Source organism: Rattus norvegicus, chromosome 16 (genome assembly GCF_021556685.1).
Source record: "Rattus norvegicus strain SHRSP/BbbUtx chromosome 16, alternate assembly SHRSP_T2T, whole genome shotgun sequence".
Classification (NCBI taxonomy): domain Eukaryota; kingdom Metazoa; phylum Chordata; class Mammalia; order Rodentia; family Muridae; genus Rattus; species Rattus norvegicus.
In genome coordinates, this window is record NC_141549.1 from 74,316,409 (window position 1) to 74,328,460 (window position 12,052).

Below are 12,052 nucleotides of genomic sequence, written 5' to 3' on the forward strand. Positions count from 1 at the left end.
GTGGCACACACACACACTCACAGAGACATTACATTATTCTTTTAAAGATGTCTAGAAGGAAGATCTTTAGGTTGTTATAATTGTTTCACCCTTATTCAGCAAAGGGATTCCAGTATTTGTGTGTAAGATACTTAGTGCAGATGTGAGTACACACAGCCATCAGGAGCACTCTGGAGTCAGTTTTTCCAGTTCCCTCCTTCCGTCTCCGTCTCTGTGGCTTCCTGGAGTCTTCCCTCTTTGTGGCAAGCATTATTACATACCGAGTCATTTTGCTGCTCACAACTTACATTTTTGTGATTTTTTTTTTCTTTCTTTGAGACAGGGTTTCTCTGTGTAATAGCCCTGACTTTCTTGGAACTCATTCTGTAGACCAGGCTGACTTCAAATTCAGAAATCCCCCTGCCTCTGCTGGGATTAAAGTCATGTCCTCCCAGTGAATATCTTTAAAGTGCATCTTCTCCAAATCCTGAAACGGGAATGCTGTAGCTTTCCTGACTCCTAACTCCTGTCTGCCTACATGGTAGCACTTGACCTTTTCAAACAAGGGAGCTGCTACTCTGAGCCGAGCTGACATCTAGTCTGTTACCAACTGACCTCATAAACAGTAGGCATGGTCACTTATCTTAGCATTATTGGTCAGTATTCATTATTCTGTATAATCCTTTTAATTAGGTCAGTGAAAATCCTGTCATAGTCTTCCTGCCAAAAAGCTATTACTCTTTTAACTACCAACTCTGGAGAGTTTTGCTTTATCTGTTGTGAGATGTCTCACTGTGGTCCAAGCTGGCCTGGAATTGAGGGCAATTCACCTGTGTCATCATTTAGAGTGTTGACATTAAAGCCGTTGAGCTACTGTGCCTGACTAGGGTTTCGTTTTTAATGTTTATGGGTGTTCAGCCTACATATTTGTATGTCTGTGTACCATGTGGGAGCCTGGTGTCCACTAAGGCTACAATAGGGCATCAGATTCCCTGGGACTCGAATTATAGTTATGAGCTGCCAAGTGGATGCTGGGAATCGAACCTGGATTCCTTAGAAGAGCAGCTTGTGCTCCCAATGCTTTTTAGCCATCTTTTCAATCTCTGGTTTTATATTTTTAAGATATTTTTATATTTTCATTATGCAGCTCTGGCTATCCCTCTATGTAGACCAGGTTGGCCTCAGATTAGAAAGATCCCCCTGCCTCTGCCACATGAGTGCTGGGATTAAAGGCCTGTGCCACCACACTGGCTTTTAGCTGGAGTTCTGTAAGAACCAATTTAGAGTTGTGTTTGTTATGAAATTACATTTTTAGGAAAAAGTCTATTAACGTCAAATGACATAAATGTCCAGAAGTTTATTCCCTTCAATGGACTAGGAGGTTTAAACCCAGAAGTCTAGTGAAGCTGCGATTGCCATCACTGATTCCTTAGACTGGGGCTTGATGTATACAGGCTGAAATGTGCATGTGAGGTGCTTTATTATCATGGGATAAAGTAGGGAGGCTGCAGAGTGATCATTTCATTTCTCCTTAGAGAAAAGTTGGAATACTCTGGAGGGGTAGTTTCAAGTTGTGGCCTTTTACAGAGGAGCAGAGGGTCACAGAGTTTCCTAGGTAAAACCTCGCTTTGTGCACACACTGCCTTCAGGTAGTGGCATTTGGAGCTCATAAGACAACAGTTCCTGATCCTTAGCGCACCCTCGCCCCATCAGCTGCTGACAGTTTAGTAAGGTGTTTTTTAGGTCAGCATGTACAGGCCTCGAAAAAAGGTTTCATAGATACCTGTCCCTTAACCTTTACTTCACAGCTAGTGGGAGACACTGCAGAACCTTTATTCTAAGCCTCAGTTCTGTTTTCCTGTAGTACGTTTTTACCAGTCAGTCCTAGTGTCTAATGACTACTACCCCTCTCGTTGTCCTTGGCTGAAGGTGAACAGACTTGCAGACTTCCTGTGAGAACTTCCAATGGCGTGCAGGTAGATGTGGTGGGCAGTCCTTAACACTGGGCCTCAGAGGCAGGGCTGGACTCCAAGCGCTTGCGCAAGTGGCTGGCGAACTCTATCTGGGTCTGTGATAAGACTTGGTTGATGATGGTCTTTGGCAGCCACCCCTGGGGTAGAGAGAGACGAGAGCGCTGGGATCCTGGGCATAGTTCTGTACCCCACATAGGCAGGGGCCCCTCAAACTTGGCCTTGTGGGTTAAGGGTACAGCTTTTGCTACCTTATTGATAAAGATGGATTCCCACTATATGACCCCAGGACATCTGTTGTCACCTGAAAGGTGACAGTTATCACCTACTGGGCCCAGGATCACCTTTTTAAATGGTCATAATTATATATGAAACTGATTTTTTCTATGTTAACTCAGGCTATCTTAGAATCTCAAATGTGTGTTCTTTCTACTTCTGCCCACAAGTACTGGAATTTATGACACTGCACCCAGCTTTTTAGATGAGGTGAAAGGAAGCTTTTATAGGTTCCATGATGGCAGAATAGCAAGCTATGTTTAAGTTCATTGCTTATCCAACAGCCTGTGACTATCAAAACACAAGAGGAAGGCTGGCAAGATGGCTTAGTGGGTCAAAGTTCATGCCTAACAGTCTGAGTTAAGTTTCTGGGACTCAGAAAGAGGAGGGAAAGACCCAAGTCAACAGTGTCCTCTGACTTCCACATTGATGTGACACGTGAGCTCCCACATTCACACATGCACATCGTGCACACACAACAATTTTTTTTTTTTTTTTTTTTTTTTTTTGGAGCTGAGGACCGAACCCAGATCCTTGCGCTTGCTAGGCAAGCGCTCTACCACTGAGCTAAATCCCCAACCCCAACAGTAAATGTTTTAGAAGTCAGTATGCAAGCGGCTTCTCCTCTCCGTGGGAGGCAAGAGCATATTTCTGTGGCTGCTTCCTACTCCCAGGCCTCTCTGCCCCTCTCTCACCTTGAGGTCAATACTGAGCAGCCACGTGAGTTTGGTCTTTGAGGGACTTCCAGCCAGTGGATGAAGCACCATGCAGGTGGGACCGTGTTCAGCTCTGGCAAATGAAGAGTAGACAAGGCAGGAGGACGGGTTAGAATTCTTAGACTGGTTAGTTAGTTATACTTCTAGAGTCCCTTGTCTCTTAAAGTTCATCAGGAAGTCCTTTACCCTAATGCTGTGTGACAGTTGGCATGGACTAGTTCATCAGAACATGCTTGTTGTGGCTGGATGCCTCCTGCTGGGCCACCATTGTTAGAACCCAAAGCAGGAGCCTGCTCTAGCTTTGGGAAATTATTAGGATTCTTAGAAGTTCCGGGGAGGGTAGAACAAAGCACCTGGCTGTGGAAGTGGGGCTACTCTGGCCATTACTTTCTTGTTAAAGCTGACTGGGGCTAACAATTGGTTTCTTGGAGGTGGGGATCAAGGTTATGGCTCTGCAGTTTGGAGACGGCTGCCAGTTTTACCTGATGACACCGCTTTGCTCAGGCATCTCCCCAAAGTGTGTGGCCATGCCTGCCAGCACACAGGTGGAACCTCTACGCTTGGTACAGCGTACGCTTACGAAGTCTCGGGGCCCCACCAGGTTGCCTGCTGCTGCTGCAGCCAGCTCATGGGTGATGACTGTGTCTTTTCCAATCTTCTTCAGGACCTAACGCAGAGTTGGAGTCAGGACTCAGCAGTGATAGGCTAAGCACCCATAGTTCAGATCTGCATTAGCTTGGCTCCCTGCTGCCACACTTGGGCTTTCCTCACCTTGATTTCCTTGACATTTGGGTTCCACTCTCCCATGGCCTCCATGCGGTCCACCAGTTCTTCATAGAGTCTGTCCATGGGCTGGTCTAGCAGCACCTCCAGTCGGAACACCTTGCCCACACCTGGCACCACCTTACTTAGCACTTCATCTCCATTCTCCTGTTAGGGACAGAAGACAGCCAGGGGCTAGCGTTAGAGGAATTTATTCCTAGGCTAGGTCTAGACAGTACTAGGAAAGGGGACAGCAGGTCTACAGTGAGCATTTGGGTACCTGGATCTCAACCTGCTGTGGATCCAGTAGGTAGACACTGCAGCCATAAGCTCGTATGCCCACTGGAAGTGGTACCTTGGCTTTGGTTTTGGTGATGAATGTTGGTAGCATGGACGGTCCTTCCAACTGAAATGGCCTATACTTCAAAGCTCAAAGGGTCTGAAGGACAGACCTGGGAGTATAAGATGTCTGATCTACAACAGCTAATGAGATAGATAATGTTGGGTTCGTTGGTTTGCTGCTTTGTTGGCTCAATATGTCACTTTAGAAAGTTGGTGATTTACCCAGGGTTGCTTAGCAAAGAGCAGTGATAAGTCTTAGTCTGTTAGATCCTGTTAATCGGTTTCCATTACTTTAAGAGCTTGAGCAGCAAGGTGTTTCATCTGAGCCGTGGGTAATGAACACTAAACTTTTGTTGAAGATAAGGCCGCCAAAGTAGATCTAATCGAGCTACTGTTTTAACAGGTTTTGCTTCTGTGTGAGGATGAGATATTATCCACTGAGCTTGTCTACAGGGTAGGCTGCACAGTACAGAATGTACTCTAGCATTGTGCTGGTTGTAATGGTGGGTAGTATGTCCCCTAATACGTGTGGTTTCTACTGGGTGAGTGTACAGCTTTCAGAGGGTAGTTGAAATATAGGAATAACGTTTCTCAATGAGGTCTTACGGAGGAAGGGTTATCTGAGAACATATTCTTTGTTTGCTTGTTGAGGAAGGATCTTACTATACAGCCCTGGCTGGGCTGGAACTTGCTATGTAGACCAGGCTAGCATTATACCCCCAGAGATCCACATGCATCAGTCTCCTGAGTGCTGAGATTAAAAGGTATGCACTCTTACCCCCCACCTAATGATACATTCTTAGGAGAGTTCTCAGAGTAAAACTACTTGGCTGTTTATCGATTGCAAATGCAGCAGGAATCCCAGCAGGCCTTGGGCATGCTAGTGGGACTGTGGGTTTCTCAGAGCCACCTTTACTTACCTGCTGGCTTTCCTTCTTCCAGCCTTCCTGGTTGTTGAGTATGCCCAAGGCCTTTTGCATAGCTTCCTCTCCTTGCTGGATGTAGGACAGCTCCTGGTCACTGTAGAGTGTTGCTTCCAGTTGAGAACCTATATACATAGCCAAGGAAAAAAAGAAAACAAGGTCCTAGCCCATCCACAGCTCTCATCCCTTTGCTCTTTGAATGTGTTCAGTCCTCAGGGGAGATAAGATCAAAGCCATAGGGTCCTGACTCCAAGTCAAGGTAGACACAGGAGTTAGGTAACCACAGGCAGGGGACGGGCCTCATGAACACATTTGCACTGTAAGACTCATCACTAGCAGAAGCTCAGAAGCCACAATATTTACCAAGTAGAGAGCTCCGACGCCGGACCTGACCCATCCACCCAGGACTGGGGTCCCCTAGGGCTCTCCGGTTCAGCTCTTGGCCAATGGCTAGCACAGCTTGATGCCTCAGTCCTGCAGGAAGGGAAAGAAACTTTTGTCAAGGAGCTAGAAAGGCCATTCTGTCTACTCATCACATTATGAGCAAAGTGGATTAGACACAGCCCAGCAGGGATCCAAACTACAGCCACATCTCTAACTCCAAGTTAAACTTCCTCTAGCATTTCCAGGGCCCAGAAGTCTTTTACATCTTGAAAAATAGGGGTGGGCTGGTCAGCCCTTCCTGGCCATAGAAGTTTACCCGGGCCTGTTGTTAACCAGAAAAAGGCTGCTCGGTAAGTCGCTTATCAAGTAGGGTACACCGTCTCCCAAGGGTTGCCCCGCTGCCAAGGTCTGCCTCTTGGCCATCCAGTGAAAAGAGTCACCCCACCATCCTTTGCCCTGTACTTGTGCTGCCCAGCTCTCCTGTGTCTTCTCCTCTTTCCAGACACTGCCTCAGACTGACCAGTCACTGCTTCTTAAAGTAAAGGCTAGCTTCTGTATTTCTCAACCACTGTGGCAAATACTTGCCTGGGACCCTTGGTACAAACTCAGACCAATCCTGAAGGAAGGCAACATCAGTCCTAGCCCCAGAACAACAGGGACTTAGAGTAGAAGCTAGAAATTACAGAATTCAGAGGAGATATGGCACCTTAGTAACCAGGCCAAGTTTTTAGGTGAAAACCTGAGGTCTGGAGAAGAAAAGCTTTACCCAGGCCCCCAGTTAAGAGGCACAGCTGGGACTAAAGCCTAGGTGGCCTATCTCCCACCCAAGATCTTTACCACAAAACTGTGTTGCCTAGAGGCTCCTGGCAAGCTGTGCCCCCGGAGACTCACCTTTCATGTTCCGCATATGTCTGTAGGAGCTCCCAGCACACAGCTTGAATGTAGCTAGTAACATGCTTTCTGTGGTAGTGCTGCAGTTGCTGCTGCTGCTCCCAGGGATTTGTTCTTCCAGAGCCTTTCAAGGTCCTGAGTCCTGCAGCTGGCTCAAAGCAAGTGCTCTGCCTTAAATGCTTCCAGCGGAAGGCTGTGCATCATCACTTGAGATAAAAAAGCCATCAGTCACTGTGCAGAGGGTCAAGGATGGAATGATTGCCTCATACTGCAGTGCTGACCAAGGTGGGAGGGGGCAGACCAGACTCGGCAGGCAGGGGAAACCAGTGGTCACCGAGATGGGGCAAAGGGCATAACTTCTCCAAAGTTTTAAATGGAGACTTAAAGCCCTGTCCTCAAGCTCCAGGTTCAGCATTCACTTAAATGCCCAGTAACTGGGGTGAATCAAAAACTATACAGAAACTCTAGCCAAAAGAGGGAGCCAGGGCGGAAGAACCAAAGGGTGAGTTCTTGCAAGAAGATAGAACCAGGCTTGGTGGCACACGCCTTTAATCTCAACTCTCCCAGGAACAGACAAGTAGATCTCTTGAGTTCAAGGCCAGCCTGGTCTACATAATGAGTTCTAGGACAGCAAGGACTACACAGAACGACCCTGTTGCAAAAGAAAGAAAAAGCTGCAAGACCATCAGGTCTGGAGGATGTCAATAGGTGCCTCAGAAACAAACAGGATGTCCATGTCAGGGCTAGGGCAATATCTCAGGTCCTCTGGCTGGCCTTGGTTCCTTCCACATGTGGCCTCCTAAGCACCCCCTGTGTTCAGTAGTTCATTTAGACATCCACTCCATTCTACCTTCTCATTCTGGGGACTGTCTGGATATGAGATGACACATCCAGTAAGCGTTCAAGGCCGAGAGTAACTTAGGCCTAGGTTCAACCCTGCTCCTGGCTCACCCTTAACTCATGCAGCTAAGGCTGGCCAGGCCTGCTACAGGACTTGACCTGTGCGCAAAGGTGAGAAACACAAGTGACTTGGACATTGGCTTTTGTCGGTATTCACTTTTGGTATGTACATGATCCTATGGTATTGGGCAAAAATCTGGGAAGCCTTAGAATTAATTGCCTCAGTTGCTCCCAGACATGCCTGGCAGGGAAAAGCTCTACCTCTCAGCATGGCCCTGACAAGATAGCTTCCTTTCCACATACCTTTGAGACTACTTTTAAGCCAAATTCATACATCAAGAATGTCGTCAGCAGGTCACTAGGTTTGTGTTTTCGCAGACCCTGCCTCCAGCAGGATACTTTTGTACCCTGTCACTACTATCTCAAGGCAGGACACTGCCTTCAGGCAACTGGATAAGTGGATATTTGTGGAACCACATGGGACAGCCAAGGCCTACAGCCTGCACTTCTGTCCTGGTGAGGTTGTGTGAGAGGTCTTGTGGGAGCTTCTGACTTGAGGCTCCAAGGTCTAGTCCCAAAGGCCTGCTCTCCTGCCAGGGCTCCTTTTGTGCATCCAGCTTTCGAGTAGCTTGTTCCCTTGGTGCACACCCTCCCAATCAGTGCCCACTGGAGAGCTGTAACCCGGTTCTTGATTCTTGTCTCTTTTGTGGAATTAAGAGTATTGGGCTGAAGAGAAGACTTAGCAGGTAAGTCTACTGACTGCTCTTCCAGAGGTCCTGAGTGCAGTTCCCAGCAACCACATGACGACGCACAACCATCTGTAATGGGATCTGATGCCCTCTTCTGGTGTGTCAGAAGATAGTGACAGTGTACTTGTGTACATAATTCTAAAAAAGTAAAAATGTCTAACCTGGTCTGTCGTCACACTTGCTATGTAGCTCAGGCAAGCCTTAGATACTGATTGTCCTGCCTGTGAGCATACTCTGCCATACCTTTTTCCTTGGGATTAATTCCCACAGGTACTGACTGCTTCCCTCCTAAACCATGGTTGGGTCCAGCACTCGGTTCCTATGTGGACAGAGTGTGCTTATTCCTGTTGGGGCCTTACTTAGGGAAACAGCAAGGGACACAGACACTCCTTCGGCTCAGGAAACTGGCCCACAGGCGTTACTTCCAGCCCTCAGAGAGGCCCAGAGAAGACAGACAGAAGCCCGCTGCCTCTTTGCAGTCTGTGCCTAGGCAGATGGTGTGCTGGCTGGCCGGCCGGCCGGCTGAGCTTCCTCCTATCCATTGCTTGGTACACGTGCTTCTCCAGATACACGTGGGCCCTCCTTCAGGGAAAGTGGTAGGGAGTTGGGAGGGGGTTGTGTGGGACAGGCCATACAGATAATGTTCAAGGCCTCGCTGTTGCCATTCTGTGGAGAATTATGGCATTCAAGGAAGGAGGGGGTAGTGTGGCCAGACGAAAACACTAAGGCATACAGCTGTTGCTGATGTCAGAGCTTGCCATTGACTCAGGGAGGGGGTGCTGAATGACCTCCCCCAGTGCCAAGACTTTTCCTCCTCTTTTTATCCTTTCCAGGCTGAATGACTACTTAACTCTTGCTGTTCCTCTGAGCAAAAAGGTTAAGAAAGGTCTGGGAATGCCCTCTGATTCTGGGCATCTAAATTTGGCTTTCCCGTTTGATTAGAGCAGAGCATCCATGGAAGGAGACTGGTTGGACAGAGAGCAAGGCTTAGCAACAGAAAAGGGAACTCTACTACGTACTCAACAGCCCTATACTGAATGTCCACTATGTCACATAGACTCAAAGGTGAGGTACTTTGCCTGTGCAGGCGTGAGGGAGACAGGAGTGCCACATAAGAAATATTCTTGCCTCTGCTTCTGTAAATGCCTAGCACTGCTAATCTTCCCCACCCCCACCCCCGGCCCTTTGAGTTCTATAAAGTCGTGTCTGGCTTCTTTATTTTTTTTCTTTTGGATTTGCCTTCAGTGTATGCCTGTGTACCACTTATGTGCCTGGTGCTCAGAGGCCCAAAGGGGGCGTCAGGTCCCTGGAATTGGAATTACAATTATGAACTGCCACGTGGGTACCCTTAACTGCGGGGCCTGACCCAGCTTTCCAGCTTCTCTGTAAGTGCTGGGCAGTTCACTATGTTGTGGAGGCTGGCCCTGCCTCAGTTTCCCTGGTAGCTAGGAGTGACAGGTGCACACCCACTTACCAAAGCTTACTTTTGACTCAGCCACGTGGTAGCTGTAAGACCTACTGAACGAAGAACAGCGCCCGCAGGACAACCTGGAAAAAGACTGGAGTGGGGGTGCAGAGTGAAGGGTGGACACGAGTTTAGTTCCTGGAAGGCCAGCCTTAAGGCTCCTCCTCCTGACTGGGCCCTACTTCACTCCATGTTTCTCTGAGCTGTATCTTCAGAAACTTTGACACAGATCGTGACACCTGGAATCTGGCCTGCAGCTAAGGCAGTGCGTGTGTCAGCTGTCCTCACCTTTGGTATGCTGCTGGTCCCTGAAGGGTCTGACTCAACTCGAACTCACATCTACATTTTCACCCACTTGTCTTCGATGAGACTTAGCCACTCACCCATCTGTCCTTCCAACAGCCTTGCAGTGAAACCTACTATTTCAGGCATCATTCAGATGCTGGGGCTACAAGATCAAGCAGATAGAAAATCCCTTTACTTGGTTTGGTCGAGAAAGGGTCTCTGTAGCCCTGGCAATCCACGAACTATGTAGACCAGGCTAGCCTCAAAATCAGAGACCTTGTCTCTGCCTCCCAAGTGCTGGGATTAGACGTGTGTGCCACCAGCAATTTTAAAGACAGGGACTCATGCAGCCCAGGCTGGCCTCCAGGTCATACAGTGCAGCAGAGATTGGCCTTAAATCTCCAACCTTCTTGCCTTTCAAATGCTGGAATTATAGACACGGGGCCATGCATCAGAAACCCCAGTCTTAAGCATTTACTTTGGAGATTGACTAAATAATGATAACTTTTGTCAGCTGTCCATAGTGAAAAATAAAGTCGGAAGGGAAATGGGTGACTTTCTCCTGCTACTCCAATGCTGGGGGCTAGAACCCAGGGCCTTGTGCATGCTAAATGAGCTTTCCCTCATTGAGCTACCCTTCAAATCCTAGAGATGGTGTTTTGAAAAGGTAGTCAAGGATGACTTGACTTGAGCACAGGTCTAAAGGTAGAACGAAAAGTATTCAGGCAGTGGGAAGGTATTTGTGCAAGGAAGGTAATCATCAGGGGTTAAAGTCAAAGCTACGACAATCCACATGTACGTCTTCCTTTCCTAGTTATAATGGACACATCCAACCAGACCATATTGCTTTTCAAGTGAGTCACTCTCAGAAACCTGTACTTTTTACAAACACCAGCATTAACATACATACACACATTTTACATGCAACCTAACTTCATTATACATGGTGTACTTTTTTTTGTCTTGTTTTTGCATCTTCTTTTGTATTCTATTCAGAGTAGAGAGCAGAGGATGTTGTGGTTTAATAAGCAGAGCATGAAATAAAATATGAAGGGCCTGGGGAGACATTAAAAAAAAAGCCAAACAGCCTGAAACAGACACTCTCCATTATTTCTGAATGCAGATGGCTACACGCAGAGCTCTGGGGGATTGAATTCTCCCCTGTGGAAAGCAATCGCCCAAGCTGGTAGCAGCTTTTAGGATGAACTGGAATTGGCCTGCAGTAAAACAAGACCATATCTACAAAGGCAGTGGTCAGAGCACTGCTTTTCAGTACAAACACAGGGAAGGGCAGCTGAAGCAAGCCCGTTGGCTGAGAAGTCAGAGAGAGGAAGCAATCCTGACAGTGTAACTTTTAAGGTCAATTCCAGGCTGCTGCATGATAAAGACCGGAACCCTCATACAAGAATGTCCCTTTCCCTTTTATAAGGCATATCTGTTACTTTACTGCACTGAAATTGCTGACTGATACTGAAATAATCACTAAGTGACCTACAGCTTCTGAAGGTGCTAAATGTTCTGACACACCAGAGCTCAACTGACCAGTCACCCTGCTGTCCGTCCCTGCACAAGGATGTCATTTCACCTAGGCATGTGACATGTAAACTCTGTGTTCTAAGCAAGCGTCTACTACTTACTCAGCCAAGGACAGCAACTCCAACAGCACTGTCAAACCAATGCAACAAAGAATCCACATGCTGATGGCTTAAAGGCTAATGTTTTTTAAACACTCAAGAACATAAAGTGTATTTCATATTGCAGTATGAAATAGTCCACAAACAAGAAAGAAAAGAGTATTACTGTCCAAAAGATTATAAAAAACAATGAATCTGAGATAAATTACTGAGAATCCTTTCAATGTGCCAATAAGGCAATTTCTACACTGTTGCCTCATTCCTCATTCTGTGTATTAAACCACACTGCTTTAAAAACATGCCATCTGTTAGACTTACCACACACTCATTACTCAAGCCAACAAAATGTAGTGTCATCATGAATCAGTGTGACTAAACACCATTTGAGGGCTTTTTGGAGGGTGGGGTTCTTGTGTGTATGATCATCTAAGCAAAAGAGGATCAAAACTTAAATGTAATGGACTTGAAAATCTAGATAAATTAATGTAAGACTGAGGAGAAAGCATATTGTGACGAGATTCTTACAGTTTGGAAAAGCTGTGGGCACAGCAGGTCAAGTTTTCTAAACCAGAGGCTTCTGTTGTAACCAGTGCCTTGAAAACTCAAACTAAAAACTTATCAGGTATAAACATGAAAATGGGAATGGGAAAGGGCAGGCATATAGAACGTCTTCCTGAGGAGCAGCCACATGGACAGCAGGTATCCTAGCATACAGATACTCACGCCTCACATTACGTTAAAGTTGGGAATTTTGTCTTTTCACCAGAAGCAACTCC

The 12,052-nt window shown here is 46.9% G+C and overlaps 2 protein-coding genes across 1 annotated transcript; one reads left to right on the top strand and one right to left on the bottom strand.

The window, feature by feature from the left end:
- The window catches only part of Erich1 (glutamate-rich 1), a gene marked incomplete at its 5' end in the record, with an annotated part of 52,793,804 nt that overhangs the window by 43,445,849 nt on the left and 9,335,903 nt on the right, over nt 1–12,052 (top strand).
- On the bottom strand, nt 1,796–6,426 carry Star (steroidogenic acute regulatory protein). The gene is made up of 7 exons (NM_031558.3): nt 6,244–6,426; nt 5,332–5,442; nt 4,966–5,093; nt 3,713–3,871; nt 3,424–3,608; nt 2,921–3,014; nt 1,796–2,089 (listed from the first exon to the last, which is right to left on the bottom strand). The coding sequence occupies exons 1-7, from the start codon at nt 6,305–6,307 to the stop codon at nt 1,976–1,978; spliced, it is 855 nt and encodes a 284-aa protein (NP_113746.1). The 5' UTR covers nt 6,308–6,426; the 3' UTR covers nt 1,796–1,975.

Coding starts and splice junctions, on each gene's coding strand:
- Star (NM_031558.3), bottom strand. CDS start 6,307: ATGTTACTAGCTACATTCAAGCTGTGTGCTGGGAGCTCCTACAGACAT. Junction 5,443..6,243: donor ACATATGCGGAACATGAAAG/GTGAGTCTCCGG, acceptor CCCTTCCTGCAG/GACTGAGGCATCAAGCTGTG. Junction 2,090..2,920: donor TGCTCAGTATTGACCTCAAG/GTGAGAGAGGGG, acceptor TCTCTACCCCAG/GGGTGGCTGCCAAAGACCAT.